This window comes from Bidens hawaiensis, unplaced genomic scaffold, assembly GCF_021521415.1.
Source record: "Bidens hawaiensis isolate Kalapana, Puna unplaced genomic scaffold, B.hawaiensis_p1.1 tig00013648_1, whole genome shotgun sequence".
In the NCBI taxonomy this organism is placed as follows: domain Eukaryota; kingdom Viridiplantae; phylum Streptophyta; class Magnoliopsida; order Asterales; family Asteraceae; genus Bidens; species Bidens hawaiensis.
Window position 1 is genome coordinate 213,920 of NW_027492159.1, and position 16,849 is coordinate 230,768.

At 35.5% G+C, this 16,849-nt stretch overlaps 1 protein-coding gene across 1 annotated transcript; it reads right to left on the reverse strand.

Moving 5' to 3' along the window:
- Window positions 1–320: 320 nt before the first annotated feature.
- On the reverse strand, window positions 321–2,660 carry LOC143544630 (uncharacterized). Its single transcript, XM_077036690.1, has one exon. The coding sequence runs from the start codon at window positions 2,658–2,660 to the stop codon at window positions 321–323; it is 2,340 nt and encodes a 779-aa protein (XP_076892805.1).
- Window positions 2,661–16,849: the final 14,189 nt, after the last annotated feature.

The following is a 16,849-nucleotide window of genomic DNA, read 5'->3' on the forward strand; positions in this document are numbered from 1 at the left end:
TATCTTACAAATAAGCTAGGAAAATAAAGCTACCAATTATAACTATGATCAAAGACTTCGCCAGAAGAACTTGTTAAATAACTTCACACACTAACTAGAAACCAAAATACAACATAGTTTTTAATCGGGCATCTTAATTTCATCTTGATCACATCGAGTTTAGTTTGACGAGTAAAGGTGCGACCCATGAAAATCATAATAGCTCTGCATTATGGTTCAAAATCTAGTGTTAGTACATCTGTATATGTATAGTAGGATATAAACATTATAGAGAAATCTGAATTAACTTACCTGATCATTACTCGAAGAACAAACATGATTTAAGGTTCACTCATACTAGCATGCCATTTGTCAATAAATGGCATGTTGTCTGGATGCATACCTGAAACACACCTAGACAGGTCTTGAACGATTTTGATTAACTCCGTAGTCTCACCCAGAAGTTCGGCTGCACCTTTGACACATGCTTCCCTTTTTTCTATCGCACTAGTGTGGCATTTCATTGCTATCACTTGAGGTAAGTTGGTGAGACATGCAGCCATTATATCAGCAATCCTTGAAGATATTAATTCATCAAATGATTTCTTCTCGCTGTCCATGATGATTGTTTCAGTGATACGAGCCATTGAGTTGGCACAAATAGACGTGAATTCAGAGTCGCCATCTTTACTTCCCTCCCCTGGTTCGCTGATCTTGATTTTAGCTTTTTCCAAGAACAAATGAACAATTTGCATTGTTGGATCCTCTAGGCAATCACTTTTATTTACTTGAGAAGCAAAATCTTTCAACTTGATTCCTAGCCATATATCACAAACATCAACTTCTTGCCACAAGCATTCAGCCGCCTTTTGACTGCTTGCATAATCAGGTGTAGCATTGAGGTTTTTTTCCACAAGTGTGACATAGTCAAGACCTTCCCTCACACTTTTCAACAAGCTATCCACTTCCACCTTTTTTATCTCACGAAGAGTAACCGCAATGGTTGCTAAGGTTACCACTGCTAAGCTCCAGCAATCCCGATATACTACATTCGATGGTGGTACACATTGAACATGATCATTGTTTTTATCAAACATTTTAAGTCCTTGAAAACCTAGTGTAGATTTTGTATTAGTTAGTTTCATGAGATTTTCAGGATGTTTCTTTTCACTATTTTGGATCAACTGGTTCAAAGATTTTGAAAGACCTTTCAATGTTCCCTTAGCAAGCTCATTTTCTTCTTCAAGTTGCAAAAAATAAGAGCTTTCATCCAAGTTGTAATCCTCTTTTCCCAATGAACAGCAGGTGGCTTTTGATAAACACTTCAAACAACGCAGAAAATACAAAACACATATCGTAAAGAAAAACGAGTTCAATGCTATAATCTTGCATACTACCACAACTCCCTCCTGGAGTTTTATAAAAAAGTTGAGAATTATGCTTTTTAAATTATTGATGACTATCTTGCGTTTGTGGGTACGAAATGGAAATGGAAATGGAATACTACCATTTTTCCAATCAGATAACTTCTCAGTCCAATAGCATTCTACTTTAAAGACCTTCATATGGTTCCAAATGCTTTTGGTGGACACCTTATAAAAGCTTAATGATGCAAAACATCTAGAAAGTGGTGCAACTGAACCAACCAAGACACCAACAAATTGCACTTTGAGAATCAACTTCGTTGTCCCTTTATAAGCTGAACCACAACTGTACGTATCGAAATCTAACAAACACATTGTAAGAGTGTGCAACAAAGCTGTTAAAGCACATATTACCCCTGAGGCAGTGGTTGTGGGAGAGCAAGCAATTAGAAATTGGGGGCTGCCACTTCCTGCCATGAGCCAGTAGTTTTTCACATGCTGTCGTAGCCTATCAACGGTTAATAATTCTTCGGTTGACTGTTCTAGGAATCTTGATGCTCTTGCATGACCTTCTTGGTATTTGGATTCTATAATCTCTTTGGATTTTAGAATTGCTAAAGAAGAAGATACATATATTATCAACAACACGAGTAACATAGTCACGTAAATTGCGGCTATTATGGAATAGGGAACTCCACCGATGACATCTAAAGAATCAGGGTAGCTTCCATTAGCCACCATTTCAGGAATATGGTACTCATCTTCTTCCATTAATGGGACCTTACAATAGTTACAGGCCACCACACCTGTTTGTATTTGAATGCAAACATTCACTACCAAGGTGATTACCATAACACCCAAAGCTACGATGTTCGCCAACATTGCGTTGTTGTCCATTGTTGCTAAACAAGGCAATAGATTAGCCATCATGGTGCACATAAAGGCCACACTTCCGAGCTTTGACACTTGGTCAACAACACCAGGCATCGAAGCACTTAGATCCACAGGTAACTTCATTGCGACAGCTATCACAGAGAGAGAAGCCGCATTAATAGTAAAGTACTTGCATGGAAACCATAGCTTTCTGCTTCTTAAAACATGTATTAAATCAGCCACCATTGCAAGGATGCAACATAGAGATGCGAAAGCGATGTATATCCCGATCAGAACCATGGGTTCGCCATACTTTTCTTCCAGATCTGAGTTGTATATGATTATAACGTAACGTGACAACGAAGAGATGATACCTTTAGGAACATGGTATGTTATATTGAGTTGATGCACAAGATTAAGATAAGTTGTTGAATTGGGAGGCATATCTAATGATTTGATACAAGTTTTGGGATGACCACTTCTCAAAGCATTTATTTAGAATATATAGCACATACAGTTTACGTACCCATAGTTAACGAAAAGGTATCCGTGTGTAGTGCCATTTTCGATAGATATTATTATTATTATTATTATTATTATTATTATTATTATTATTATTATTATTATTATTATTATTATTGCTACATTTTTTCTTCTTTTCCCACAATATTACTGACATTATTTTTGTTATTATGATGATTGTTGTTTAGAGGCCGGGCTTTTGAAATATTGCTTTAAAGGAGTTTAAGCCAGTCGTTTTCATCCGGTCCCCATTCGCATTTTTGTCCAAGATTCGCTAGTGTTTGTATTGCCATACTACTCGCATGGGACGTAGTCGACTAGTCGTATAGTTGGTCTCGTGTATAACGTGGTCACCTATACGAATAGAACGGGTCTATACAACTCATATAGGCAACTTTGAGTGTCCGGATAGGGCGTCTGGCCCAGGCCCACTTGAAATCAACCTATTATCTAATGCAATAAACCAGATGCCACCATGAGGTCATTCCCTGTTACCTTTATATAAAAAGACCAATACAAATTGACAGTTATTTACTACCACATATTACATGGACCTGGCTTTTAATTTGCTATAATTAAAGTTCTCCAATAATTCCAGTGATTTCGAGAAAACTGAGTTGTGATCTTGGCTTTTAGTTTGATAGTGGATTTCGACAATGAGTTGACAACAAACAAAGCTGAAGGTAGCAGGAAAATAATATATATGGCATGTTACACGAGACAGTAATATAGACTATATAGGAGTTAGATAGCATGTTAAAATAGGGTCACGTTAATGAACGCAGGACATCGGGCCCTTCGTTTAAGGTTATCTAGTTCGCTAATCTATAATTCGATGTAGCCGGCAACTAATATAGTCATATAGATGTTAATAATGTAAACAAATTGTATATATAATTAATTAATTATAAATCAAAAGACCTTACGTAAAAGTTGATTATAAGATTAGAAACATAATTAAATCAAAATTACTTGTTTCAAATTAAGCTTCAAAATTTCACAAAGATACTTAAATCAGAAATTAGCAAGTTGTAAATCAAGTCTCGGATTGATAATCAAACATGAATTAAACGACTAACTCCCGTTTATATTAATCGGAAAATATTACTCAAAAAACCGATTACAACTCTCAAACGCTAACTCGGTTTGACTCCTGAACCCTAGCTTGGTTGCATCAACTTCATTTTATAATGCTAACCATAATGTAATTAGGAAACATAACCAACTATGACCAACTTGTCACCATTGTTCCCTGACTTGGAGTCTGAAATTACGTCCAACAGTAAAATGATAATTGAACAAGTAATCAGAAAACATGAATCATAATATCATATGTTGTTAACCTGCATGAATAAAGAAAACAAAATTGCAGTCACTAGTCACTACACAGCAAAATTACAATTTGTTATATATCCTTTCAGTCTTTCACTTGGGGCCACCTGCGAAACTATTGTTTGGCGCCATTTAATCCATTATTAAAGCACTTACGTGGAGAAAAACAATTGTACAATGTATCACCCTGACATAACTAGTGAGGGAGTGGGATCCATCTACTTTCAAAAATTTGTGTCGTCTAATCAGCTTGTAACATTTCAATAATAGCAATTTATGAAGATTGTTGAAATTGTGATATATACAACAGTATTGAATATAACAAAATGGTTTAGTATACAATCATACTTAAACTGCCTAATAAGAGCATTCACACCCATAAACCAATTCAAACCTCCACCTCATCGCCACATCATACTCTAACCATTTGTTTAACAAAACCTCGCTTTTTAATCCACCCATAAACCAATAAAAACCTCCACCTCATCTTCCACATCATTACCTACTTTTACTACTATATAATAAACTAGGATAGAGCCCGTGTGATACACGGGTGCTTAAAAACAACAAAAACAAAAAAGTTAAATTTTGTAATATACATGATAACATACGTTATAGATTCATATGATACTAATAATGATAAACAAAATTTTACAATTCATAAATCTCTAAAAGCCTCTTTGAATACAACATTGGATGCTAACTTAATTGTTTAATGATTATCTGGTAAATTATAAGTGAATTAACAATATATCATTTATAAGTCAAGAAAACCAACACAATAACTACTTAAGTGGAGTTGGTAAGCATCTTTAGTTTGAAACATGAGGTCTCGGGTTCGAGACTTATGTGGCTGTTAGTCCCATTTGTATATTTAGTCTTTTGTATTGTTTAAGTTATATGTTTGGGCCTGCGGGTCATTTTGTATATTATTGGGCCACGGTCCATTGTAAAGAAGCTCATTGGGCATTTGACATATCATACTTCTCATGCATGCTTCCCTATAAATAGGGAGCATGCCATGAGAAGCATGTTGTTGAAGTTATTGAAGTTTGATATACAAAAGAAAATCTTTTGCAAGAACTCTATCACTTTCTCTCTCTATCACCTCTCCTTTCCTTAACCGAAAATAAACTCAAGATTCGAGACCTCTTGGTTGCTTAGTGTGATTTCTGCTAGCACTAAGTTAGGTTGATTCAAAGACGTTGTTTGATCCACCCGACTTGGAACCTACAATTGGTATCAGAGCTTCGGCTCACTAGTTGAGGGTTTTTGGATCACAACCTTGGGTTTTGATCTTGAAAAGAAGAAGATAAGTGTTCAAGTGTTCTTGGCAAAGAAAATTATCAAAAATACAAAAAGAATTGGCAACAACTTCATAAGGTGGTACTTACGGGTTCCAAGTTTGTTGAGTTGATAAGAAAATTTTTCGCTTCGCTCAGGCATTGTACCAAATATCATACTTGAACTGACAAAAGTGGGTGAAACAGATCTCAAGGAAGATTTGCTTTCTGGACAATTTCGCTTCGCTTAAGAAATCCTTTCGCTTCGCTTGAAAGTCTTTCGCTTCGCTTAAGTTTCTTTCGCTTCGCCTGAAGCTATTTAAGCGAAAAAGTTAACTGTTTGGAAGATTAAGGTCATTCCCTGTTACCTTTATATAAAAAGACCAATACAAATTGACAGTTATTTACTACCACATATTACATGGACCTGGCTTTTAATTTGCTATAATTAAAGTTCTCCAATAATTCCAGTGATTTCGAGAAAACTGAGTTGTGATCTTGGCTTTTAGTTTGATAGTGGATTTCGAAATGAGTTGACAACAAACAAAGCTGAAGGTAGCAGGAAAATAATATATATGGCATGTTACACGAGACAGTAATATAGACTATATAGGAGTTAGATAGCATGTTAAAATAGGGTCACGTTAATGAACGCAGGACATCGGGCCCTTCGTTTAAGGTTATCTAGTTCGCTAATCTATAATTCGATGTAGCCGGCAACTAATATAGTCATATAGATGTTAATAATGTAAACAAATTGTATATATAATTAATTAATTATAAATCAAAAGACCTTACGTAAAAGTTGATTATAAGATTAGAAACATAATTAAATCAAAATTACTTGTTTCAAATTAAGCTTCAAAATTTCACAAAGATACTTAAATCAGAAATTAGCAAGTTGTAAATCAAGTCTCGGATTGATAATCAAACATGAATTAAACGACTAACTCCCGTTTATATTAATCGGAAAATATTACTCAAAAAACCGATTACAACTCTCAAACGCTAACTCGGTTTGACTCCTGAACCCTAGCTTGGTTGCATCAACTTCATTTTATAATGCTAACCATAATGTAATTAGGAAACATAACCAACTATGACCAACTTGTCACCATTGTTCCCTGACTTGGAGTCTGAAATTACGTCCAACAGTAAAATGATAATTGAACAAGTAATCAGAAAACATGAATCATAATATCATATGTTGTTAACCTGCATGAATAAAGAAAACAAAATTGCAGTCACTAGTCACTACACAGCAAAATTACAATTTGTTATATATCCTTTCAGTCTTTCACTTGGGGCCACCTGCGAAACTATTGTTTGGCGCCATTTAATCCATTATTAAAGCACTTACGTGGAGAAAAACAATTGTACAATGTATCACCCTGACATAACTAGTGAGGGAGTGGGATCCATCTACTTTCAAAAATTTGTGTCGTCTAATCAGCTTGTAACATTTCAATAATAGCAATTTATGAAGATTGTTGAAATTGTGATATATACAACAGTATTGAATATAACAAAATGGTTTAGTATACAATCATACTTAAACTGCCTAATAAGAGCATTCACACCCATAAACCAATTCAAACCTCCACCTCATCGCCACATCATACTCTAACCATTTGTTTAACAAAACCTCGCTTTTTAATCCACCCATAAACCAATAAAAACCTCCACCTCATCTTCCACATCATTACCTACTTTTACTACTATATAATAAACTAGGATAGAGCCCGTGTGATACACGGGTGCTTAAAAACAACAAAAACAAAAAAGTTAAATTTTGTAATATACATGATAACATACGTTATAGATTCATATGATACTAATAATGATAAACAAAATTTTACAATTCATAAATCTCTAAAAGCCTCTTTGAATACAACATTGGATGCTAACTTAATTGTTTAATGATTATCTGGTAAATTATAAGTGAATTAACAATATATCATTTATAAGTCAAGAAAACCAACACAATAACTACTTAAGTGGAGTTGGTAAGCATCTTTAGTTTGAAACATGAGGTCTCGGGTTCGAGACTTATGTGGCTGTTAGTCCCATTTGTATATTTAGTCTTTTGTATTGTTTAAGTTATATGTTTGGGCCTGCGGGTCATTTTGTATATTATTGGGCCACGGTCCATTGTAAAGAAGCTCATTGGGCATTTGACATATCATACTTCTCATGCATGCTTCCCTATAAATAGGGAGCATGCCATGAGAAGCATGTTGTTGAAGTTATTGAAGTTTGATATACAAAAGAAAATCTTTTGCAAGAACTCTATCACTTTCTCTCTCTATCACCTCTCCTTTCCTTAACCGAAAATAAACTCAAGATTCGAGACCTCTTGGTTGCTTAGTGTGATTTCTGCTAGCACTAAGTTAGGTTGATTCAAAGACGTTGTTTGATCCACCCGACTTGGGACCTACAATTGGTATCAGAGCTTCGGCTCACTAGTTGAGGGTTTTTGGATCACAACCTTGGGTTTTGATCTTGAAAAGAAGAAGATAAGTGTTCAAGTGTTCTTGGCAAAGAAAATTATCAAAAATACAAAAAGAATTGGCAACAACTTCATAAGGTGGTACTTACGGGTTCCAAGTTTGTTGAGTTGATAAGAAAATTTTTCGCTTCGCTCAGGCATTGTACCAAATATCATACTTGAACTGACAAAAGTGGGTGAAACAGATCTCAAGGAAGATTTGCTTTCTGGACAATTTCGCTTCGCTTAAGAAATCCTTTCGCTTCGCTTGAAAGTCTTTCGCTTCGCTTAAGTTTCTTTCGCTTCGCCTGAAGCTATTTAAGCGAAAAAGTTAACTGTTTGGAAGATTAAGGTCATTCCCTGTTACCTTTATATAAAAAGACCAATACAAATTGACAGTTATTTACTACCACATATTACATGGACCTGGCTTTTAATTTGCTATAATTAAAGTTCTCCAATAATTCCAGTGATTTCGAGAAAACTGAGTTGTGATCTTGGCTTTTAGTTTGATAGTGGATTTCGAAATGAGTTGACAACAAACAAAGCTGAAGGTAGCAGGAAAATAATATATATGGCATGTTACACGAGACAGTAATATAGACTATATAGGAGTTAGATAGCATGTTAAAATAGGGTCACGTTAATGAACGCAGGACATCGGGCCCTTCGTTTAAGGTTATCTAGTTCGCTAATCTATAATTCGATGTAGCCGGCAACTAATATAGTCATATAGATGTTAATAATGTAAACAAATTGTATATATAATTAATTAATTATAAATCAAAAGACCTTACGTAAAAGTTGATTATAAGATTAGAAACATAATTAAATCAAAATTACTTGTTTCAAATTAAGCTTCAAAATTTCACAAAGATACTTAAATCAGAAATTAGCAAGTTGTAAATCAAGTCTCGGATTGATAATCAAACATGAATTAAACGACTAACTCCCGTTTATATTAATCGGAAAATATTACTCAAAAAACCGATTACAACTCTCAAACGCTAACTCGGTTTGACTCCTGAACCCTAGCTTGGTTGCATCAACTTCATTTTATAATGCTAACCATAATGTAATTAGGAAACATAACCAACTATGACCAACTTGTCACCATTGTTCCCTGACTTGGAGTCTGAAATTACGTCCAACAGTAAAATGATAATTGAACAAGTAATCAGAAAACATGAATCATAATATCATATGTTGTTAACCTGCATGAATAAAGAAAACAAAATTGCAGTCACTAGTCACTACACAGCAAAATTACAATTTGTTATATATCCTTTCAGTCTTTCACTTGGGGCCACCTGCGAAACTATTGTTTGGCGCCATTTAATCCATTATTAAAGCACTTACGTGGAGAAAAACAATTGTACAATGTATCACCCTGACATAACTAGTGAGGGAGTGGGATCCATCTACTTTCAAAAATTTGTGTCGTCTAATCAGCTTGTAACATTTCAATAATAGCAATTTATGAAGATTGTTGAAATTGTGATATATACAACAGTATTGAATATAACAAAATGGTTTAGTATACAATCATACTTAAACTGCCTAATAAGAGCATTCACACCCATAAACCAATTCAAACCTCCACCTCATCGCCACATCATACTCTAACCATTTGTTTAACAAAACCTCGCTTTTTAATCCACCCATAAACCAATAAAAACCTCCACCTCATCTTCCACATCATTACCTACTTTTACTACTATATAATAAACTAGGATAGAGCCCGTGTGATACACGGGTGCTTAAAAACAACAAAAACAAAAAAGTTAAATTTTGTAATATACATGATAACATACGTTATAGATTCATATGATACTAATAATGATAAACAAAATTTTACAATTCATAAATCTCTAAAAGCCTCTTTGAATACAACATTGGATGCTAACTTAATTGTTTAATGATTATCTGGTAAATTATAAGTGAATTAACAATATATCATTTATAAGTCAAGAAAACCAACACAATAACTACTTAAGTGGAGTTGGTAAGCATCTTTAGTTTGAAACATGAGGTCTCGGGTTCGAGACTTATGTGGCTGTTAGTCCCATTTGTATATTTAGTCTTTTGTATTGTTTAAGTTATATGTTTGGGCCTGCGGGTCATTTTGTATATTATTGGGCCACGGTCCATTGTAAAGAAGCTCATTGGGCATTTGACATATCATACTTCTCATGCATGCTTCCCTATAAATAGGGAGCATGCCATGAGAAGCATGTTGTTGAAGTTATTGAAGTTTGATATACAAAAGAAAATCTTTTGCAAGAACTCTATCACTTTCTCTCTCTATCACCTCTCCTTTCCTTAACCGAAAATAAACTCAAGATTCGAGACCTCTTGGTTGCTTAGTGTGATTTCTGCTAGCACTAAGTTAGGTTGATTCAAAGACGTTGTTTGATCCACCCGACTTGGGACCTACAATTGGTATCAGAGCTTCGGCTCACTAGTTGAGGGTTTTTGGATCACAACCTTGGGTTTTGATCTTGAAAAGAAGAAGATAAGTGTTCAAGTGTTCTTGGCAAAGAAAATTATCAAAAATACAAAAAGAATTGGCAACAACTTCATAAGGTGGTACTTACGGGTTCCAAGTTTGTTGAGTTGATAAGAAAATTTTTCGCTTCGCTCAGGCATTGTACCAAATATCATACTTGAACTGACAAAAGTGGGTGAAACAGATCTCAAGGAAGATTTGCTTTCTGGACAATTTCGCTTCGCTTAAGAAATCCTTTCGCTTCGCTTGAAAGTCTTTCGCTTCGCTTAAGTTTCTTTCGCTTCGCCTGAAGCTATTTAAGCGAAAAAGTTAACTGTTTGGAAGATTAAGGTCATTCCCTGTTACCTTTATATAAAAAGACCAATACAAATTGACAGTTATTTACTACCACATATTACATGGACCTGGCTTTTAATTTGCTATAATTAAAGTTCTCCAATAATTCCAGTGATTTCGAGAAAACTGAGTTGTGATCTTGGCTTTTAGTTTGATAGTGGATTTCGAAATGAGTTGACAACAAACAAAGCTGAAGGTAGCAGGAAAATAATATATATGGCATGTTACACGAGACAGTAATATAGACTATATAGGAGTTAGATAGCATGTTAAAATAGGGTCACGTTAATGAACGCAGGACATCGGGCCCTTCGTTTAAGGTTATCTAGTTCGCTAATCTATAATTCGATGTAGCCGGCAACTAATATAGTCATATAGATGTTAATAATGTAAACAAATTGTATATATAATTAATTAATTATAAATCAAAAGACCTTACGTAAAAGTTGATTATAAGATTAGAAACATAATTAAATCAAAATTACTTGTTTCAAATTAAGCTTCAAAATTTCACAAAGATACTTAAATCAGAAATTAGCAAGTTGTAAATCAAGTCTCGGATTGATAATCAAACATGAATTAAACGACTAACTCCCGTTTATATTAATCGGAAAATATTACTCAAAAAACCGATTACAACTCTCAAACGCTAACTCGGTTTGACTCCTGAACCCTAGCTTGGTTGCATCAACTTCATTTTATAATGCTAACCATAATGTAATTAGGAAACATAACCAACTATGACCAACTTGTCACCATTGTTCCCTGACTTGGAGTCTGAAATTACGTCCAACAGTAAAATGATAATTGAACAAGTAATCAGAAAACATGAATCATAATATCATATGTTGTTAACCTGCATGAATAAAGAAAACAAAATTGCAGTCACTAGTCACTACACAGCAAAATTACAATTTGTTATATATCCTTTCAGTCTTTCACTTGGGGCCACCTGCGAAACTATTGTTTGGCGCCATTTAATCCATTATTAAAGCACTTACGTGGAGAAAAACAATTGTACAATGTATCACCCTGACATAACTAGTGAGGGAGTGGGATCCATCTACTTTCAAAAATTTGTGTCGTCTAATCAGCTTGTAACATTTCAATAATAGCAATTTATGAAGATTGTTGAAATTGTGATATATACAACAGTATTGAATATAACAAAATGGTTTAGTATACAATCATACTTAAACTGCCTAATAAGAGCATTCACACCCATAAACCAATTCAAACCTCCACCTCATCGCCACATCATACTCTAACCATTTGTTTAACAAAACCTCGCTTTTTAATCCACCCATAAACCAATAAAAACCTCCACCTCATCTTCCACATCATTACCTACTTTTACTACTATATAATAAACTAGGATAGAGCCCGTGTGATACACGGGTGCTTAAAAACAACAAAAACAAAAAAGTTAAATTTTGTAATATACATGATAACATACGTTATAGATTCATATGATACTAATAATGATAAACAAAATTTTACAATTCATAAATCTCTAAAAGCCTCTTTGAATACAACATTGGATGCTAACTTAATTGTTTAATGATTATCTGGTAAATTATAAGTGAATTAACAATATATCATTTATAAGTCAAGAAAACCAACACAATAACTACTTAAGTGGAGTTGGTAAGCATCTTTAGTTTGAAACATGAGGTCTCGGGTTCGAGACTTATGTGGCTGTTAGTCCCATTTGTATATTTAGTCTTTTGTATTGTTTAAGTTATATGTTTGGGCCTGCGGGTCATTTTGTATATTATTGGGCCACGGTCCATTGTAAAGAAGCTCATTGGGCATTTGACATATCATACTTCTCATGCATGCTTCCCTATAAATAGGGAGCATGCCATGAGAAGCATGTTGTTGAAGTTATTGAAGTTTGATATACAAAAGAAAATCTTTTGCAAGAACTCTATCACTTTCTCTCTCTATCACCTCTCCTTTCCTTAACCGAAAATAAACTCAAGATCCGAGACCTCTTGGTTGCTTAGTGTGATTTCTGCTAGCACTAAGTTAGGTTGATCCAAAGACGTTGTTTGATCCACCCGACTTGGGACCTACAATTGTATCAGAGCTTCGGCTCCCTAGTTGAGGGCTTTTGGATCACAACCTTGGGTTTTGATCTTGAAAAGAAGAAGATAAGTGTTCAAGTGTTCTTGGCAAAGAAAATTATCAAAAATACAAAAAGAATTGGCAACAACTTCATAAGGTGGTACTTACGGGTTCCAAGTTTGTTGAGTTGATAAGAAAATTTTTCGCTTCGCTCAGGCATTGTACCAAATATCATACTTGAACTGACAAAAGTGGGTGAAACAGATCTCAAGGAATATTTGCTTTCTGGACAATTTCGCTTCGCTTAAGAAATCCTTTCGCTTCGCTTGAAAGTCTTTCGCTTCGCTTGAAAGTCTTTCGCTTCGCTTAAGTTTCTTTCGCTTCGCCTGAAGCTATTTAAGCGAAAAAAGTTAACTATTTGGAAGATTAAGTTCTTTTGAAGATTTACACCATGGCCAGTACTGATTCAGAATTATTGAAGGGTTATTTGCTGTTAGAAAATCAAGTTGGAACTCCTCAGAAACCTCCTAAGTTTATGACCTTAGATGATAACTTCATTGATTTTAAATGGAGGTTCGTGAACTTCATCTCATTAACTGAAACTGATTTAATGAGATGCTTTGAAGTTGGTCCTCATGTTCCAACAACTCGCACTGATGTTGGGGAACAACCTAAGGCACCGGAGAATTATGATCAAGATTATTTGGATAAGTTAGCACAAGATAAGAAAGCATTTCTATTGTTGACAGTCTGTCTGTCAAATGAAATCACAGAAACACTACGAGAACACAGAAGTGCCAAGGGATTATGGGAAGCTCTTGTTGAGATGGTTGAAGGAAATGCCGAAATTAGAGAAAACAAGAAGGCACTGTTGAAGGAAGAATTCAATATGTTCAACCATCGTCAAGGTGAAGTTGTGCTTGACTTAGTGAAAAGGTTTGAGAAGCTCATGGTCAAAGTAAGAGCTGCAGGTATTAACATTCCCAACACAGAGGTAAATCACATGTTGATGAACTCTTTGCCTTACAGCTGGAGTGTAAACACAATAACTATCAAGAGAACCACAAATCTAAATGGGATGACAAATGGTGAACTAATATCCACCATCAAACCATTCGAAATGGATGAACAGATGAGGATGAACAATCACATGAATTCTCTGAATCAAGCCGGAGTAAGTTCTACATCCTCAAGTGTGCCAACAGCCTTTGTCAGCAAACCCCAACCGAATGTATATCCCGTGACCAATCCCAAGTACTCACCAACTGTCCATTCACAATCAACCGCTTTCATATCCACCAGCAACCCATCAACTCCATCCAGTGCAAGTTCATTTCAAAAGGCAGTTGACAGTGCAGTTGCTCAAGCTCTGAAAGCACATGGAATTTCTGCAACAAAACCTCAAGCGAACAAGCCATCCAGCTATTGTGAAGCAATTCCCATGCTAAATGATTCAAATGTGACACTCGTTAAAGCTTTTCTATCTTGTCATGAAGAGCTTTTGCAAGGGAATTTGTTACCTGCTCGGTTTGAAATAGGCGATCTGAAAGACATAAATCAAAAGGATCTTGAGAAAATGGACATTAAGTATCAGATGGCCATGGCTGTGCAAAGGGCCACCAACTTCATCAAAACCTACGGAAAAGACAGCTTCAATGATTCGGATCGAAAGCGAATTGGTTTTGACAAGAGCAAGCTTCGATGCTACAACTGTGCAGAGATGGGTCATTTTGCTAGAGAATGCACAAATCCTCCCAAACCAGCAAACGATATACAGATGACAGAAGTAACTGAAGAAGAGGACGCAAAAGCTGCTGGAAAGAGGCATGAGGATCAAAGGGCAAACAACTCAGCTCAAAGGATCGGGAATCGTTCACACAAGGGCAGCTCAAGCTCAAATTCAAGAGCCCTTGTTTCTCAAACAGAAATCCACACCGATATGAATTGGGACGAACAGTTTCAAGAGTTGCAGAATCCTCTAAATATGGCTAGCATGGCTTTCACTTCAAACGATGAACCCTCTTCATCTTCTGCTGCCGATTCTTGTGCATCACACCTTGATGAGGTAAAACGAAATCTTTGCACAGAAGCATGTGTCAACAAAGTTACATACTATAGATACTTGCAAGACGAAGTTTTGAAAGAAAATGCAAAACTTCGTCAGCTGAACACTGAATATGTAAAGGCTGATAAGATCTACATTGAAAAGATCAAAACTCATCACGATGATGTCGTTAATCTTAGACTTGAAATTTTTCGAGAAAAACATAATGTCACTTACTATAAGGACATAATCAATGATTTAAAAGAAGAGATTAAGAAATTAAGACTCGAAGTTACTAATAAGAAAGAAATGGAAAAACAAGTCGAAAGGTTTGAGGTATCATCTGAGAAATTAGATGATCTTATTGGAGCCCAGAGAAGTACTAAAGTTAAAACGGGGTTGGGGTACGACTACACGGCCGTACCACCACCATTCAATGATAACTACACCAGTTTGCCCCACTTTAGCTATAATACTTCTCCTGATGAGGAAATGGCATACGGTGTTGGTAGGATACCAAAACCTGTGACATTTATTCCCGCAGCATCTCAGACTGTTGCTCCAATTCAATCACTTGATAATACTAACGTCAATGTGTCTTGTGAAGCAGTAAATATAAACAATGGTGATTGTGGGAAAGTTAATCAGGGTCTTAAGCAACATGGTGGATTAGAACCACGTTTTGAGTCATGTGTGGGTCTAACCAAAAGCATTAATAACCCTATCTGTAACAAATTTTGTGAATCAATGTTGGATTGTTTAATGTCGGAATCAAAGCCTGTATTTTGTGAAACCACTTGTGAAGAAAATTGTAATGAAAGTGAATGTTCTTCATCTGATTCTGAGTGTGAAACAATTTTTGATGAATCAAATGTGACTGAAGTTAATGAACAAACAAGGTCTAGTTGCCTGTCAACTGATCATGATTTTGAGGACTTACGAAAGCAAGAAATTGTCTTTGAAAATGAAAAACCAAGCACGTCGTGTAAATATATGCCTTCAAAGAAAACTTCATTTTCACAAAATACTACTAATAGAAATAGTTCTCAATCTTATGATCAATTTGATAGCTTCTACTACTATACTGGTCATAAACCTCGGCAGTCAAATTACTTTGCATCGAATCATTCAAATGTGTTCATAGGTAGAGGTTTTCAAGCCATTAACTCTCCCACATCACCTCACCCCACATATTTCAATGATCAACACGTCTATGATTGTAACAAAAGAAAATGTTGTTTTGTGTGTGGTAATCTGTCTCATCTTGCGAGACACTGCAAGAACTGGCATAAGCAACAAAGAGACGCCACAAGCAAGTTTGGTCAGACATTTACTGAGTTAAACGTTCAAACTAAGAAAATGTCTAATCAAACTTGTACCTCAGCCAGTAAGACGGATTCAACAATTAAAAGAACCGACAAACCCAAGAAACCTTTTTGGCTTACACAAAGAGAAAGGAAGCGGTTAGCCAAAGGGTTAGAAGCTGGAAACTCTAAAAACCCCTCTAAACCATTTTCAAAAGCAAACAAAGAAGATTTGACAATCAAACCCAAGTCAAAACGAAGGCAATCAAGAAAATCTTTTAAAAACCGAGGGAATCCCAACACCAGTTCCTTGAGTGATTGCACTTCAGATTCGGATTCTCCAAAAGATTACATTTTCAAGAATCATAAAATCAAATTGGGTGATTTTCTGTTTGCTTTTCCCGAGACAAGTTCGTCTCGGGACCCTTCTACTAACTAGCTGCTCATGTATGTAGGGTCAGCCTGGAAGGCCTGTCAACAGTATTTGGTACTTGGACAGCGGCTGTACCCGACATATGACAGGAGATGAGTCCCTATTGTTCGATATAAAGCCCTTCGATGGTGGACATGTTTCCTTTGCTGGTGACATAGGAGGACAAATCACGAAACAAGGCAAGGTCTCCAATGGCACATTGACCTTCGACGAAGTCAATCTTGTGGAACAACTCAATCACAACTTACTCAGTGTCTCTCAGATTTGCGATAAGAAATTTTCAACTCTTTTCACTGAAAATGAATGTCTTAT